General features: G+C 65.2%; 1 protein-coding gene across 1 annotated transcript in view; it reads right to left on the reverse strand.

Moving 5' to 3' along the window:
* Positions 1 to 86: 86 nt before the first annotated feature.
* CS (citrate synthase) overlaps positions 87 to 1,825 on the reverse strand; it is a gene marked incomplete at its 5' end in the record, with an annotated part of 2,281 nt that continues 542 nt past the window's right edge. Inside the window, 7 exons of the mRNA XM_009993743.1 lie at positions 87 to 257; positions 340 to 549; positions 618 to 719; positions 807 to 936; positions 1,170 to 1,369; positions 1,522 to 1,710; positions 1,787 to 1,822. Of these exons, the coding sequence (XP_009992045.1) occupies positions 87 to 257; positions 340 to 549; positions 618 to 719; positions 807 to 936; positions 1,170 to 1,369; positions 1,522 to 1,710; positions 1,787 to 1,822 (1,038 nt within the window). The remainder of the gene's footprint in view (positions 258 to 339; positions 550 to 617; positions 720 to 806; positions 937 to 1,169; positions 1,370 to 1,521; positions 1,711 to 1,786; positions 1,823 to 1,825) is intronic.

Below are 1,825 nucleotides of genomic sequence, written 5' to 3' on the forward strand. Positions count from 1 at the left end.
GGGGTCAGTGCCGAGTGGGTCCAGGGCCTGTCCCAGCAGCATTCCCTGGGGAGCAGTGGGGCTGATGCCCTGTCCCCGTCCCTTCTTCACCCAGATTTGTATCCCACCAGCTGCATCAGCCCCTTCGTGCTCATGGACTTGGGCCTCTCCAGGGGGAAGCCCAGAGCCCGGCTCCAGATGAGCTGCGAGAGGACGCCCAGGGCCCGGGAGACCCCAAAGAGCACCGTGTAGTAGTTCATCTCCTTCATCCCGTAATACTGCAGGGGGAGAGGGGGGGTCAGGACCAGGCAGCACTCCCAGAGGTGAGGGCTGGGGGAGAGCTGGGACCCCCAGGCTTACCTGCAGCAGCACCCCACTGTGGGCATCCACGTTGGGCCAGGGGTTCTTGGCCTTACCCTGCTCCAGCAGCACATTGGGGACAATCTTGTAGAGCTGGGCCACCAGCTTGAACAGGGGGTCCTTGGGCAGGTGCTTGAGGGCGAATTCCCGCTGGCAGGTGTAGCGAGGGTCTGTCTTGCGCAGCACCGCGTGCCCATATCCCGGGACCACCTGCGAGAACAGGGGGGGTCAGAGCTCAGCCCCAGCACCGGCCCCAGCCCCAGCCGAGCTAGACTCACCCTGCCTGAGTTGAGTGTGTTCCAGATGAAATCCCGCAGCTTCTCATCTGACACATCCTGGCCCAGCTCCTTCTGAAGGTCGGTCAGCCAAAGCAGCACTTCCTGTGGGCAGCGCAGGAGAGATGAGAACAGCAGCAAGTAGAGGAGCAGACAGAAGGACAGAGGGACAGACAAAAGGACGGTGCCCACCTGGTTGGCAAGGCCATGCAGGGGCCCAGCCAGCCCGTTCATGGCAGCGGCGAAGGAGAGGTAGGGGTCAGAGAGGGCACTGCCCACCAGGTGGCTGGTGTGGGCACTCACATTTCCTCCCTCATGGTCACTGCAGGGATAAAGGAGGGGGTGTCAGGTCTCCCCAGTCCCCATTGAGGGCCTCCCACACCTGAGGTGACACCCCTACTGCATTCTGGAGGACCATGATGTCCCTAGCCCTGCCTGTGGCCCCACACCCTGCGCCCAGTGACACCCCCGGAGCAGCCCAGGCACGTTCATGGCCCTGGGGCTGGGAGTGGAGCCAGGTTCCCACCTGCACAGCAGCTCCTCCCGGCCCCGCACCTGTGGATGGTGAGGTAGAGCCGCATCAGCTCGATGAACTGGGGGTCGGTGTAGCCCAGCATGTTGGTGAAGTTGTGGGACCAGTCAAGGTTGGGGTCGATGGCCCCGATGCTGCTGCCCTCGCGGTACAGGTTGCGATAGATCTTCGCGGCGACGCAAGGCAGCTTGGCGATCAGGTCCATGGCGTCCTCATAGACAAACTAGGGCAGGCGGGGTAAGGGGGGGGTGGCTGCCCGTCCCAGGGGGCACGAGCCCCTGCATCCCCACACCCACACCCACGCCCCGGCCCAAGCTCAGAGGTGGGGTGGCTGAGCCCCTCCACGCTGCACCGGGGCGCCCGGCCCCCCCGTACCTCCCAGTACTTGGCGCGGTGGATGCCCTCGGCGTAGGCGCGGGCAAACTTGCTCTCGCTATTGAGGGCGGTGATGGCGGCGCTGAGCTGGGACATGGGGTGCAGGTTGGTGGGGAAGTTGTCCAGCATGGTCACCACATGGGATGGCAGCGCAGCGCGACGGGCCCACTCCGGGGACAGCCAGGTCACCTGCGGGGGGACGGGGGGGGCTGAGACACAGGGCAAGGGGCTGGCAAACCTCTCCACCGGCCCCTCAGCCTGTTACCTGCTCCTGGGTGGGCACCTCTCCTGTCACCCGCCACCA

This window comes from Chaetura pelagica, unplaced genomic scaffold (assembly GCF_000747805.2).
Source record: "Chaetura pelagica isolate M959 unplaced genomic scaffold, ChaPel_1.0 scaffold1673, whole genome shotgun sequence".
NCBI classification, from domain to species: Eukaryota; Metazoa; Chordata; class Aves; order Apodiformes; family Apodidae; genus Chaetura; species Chaetura pelagica.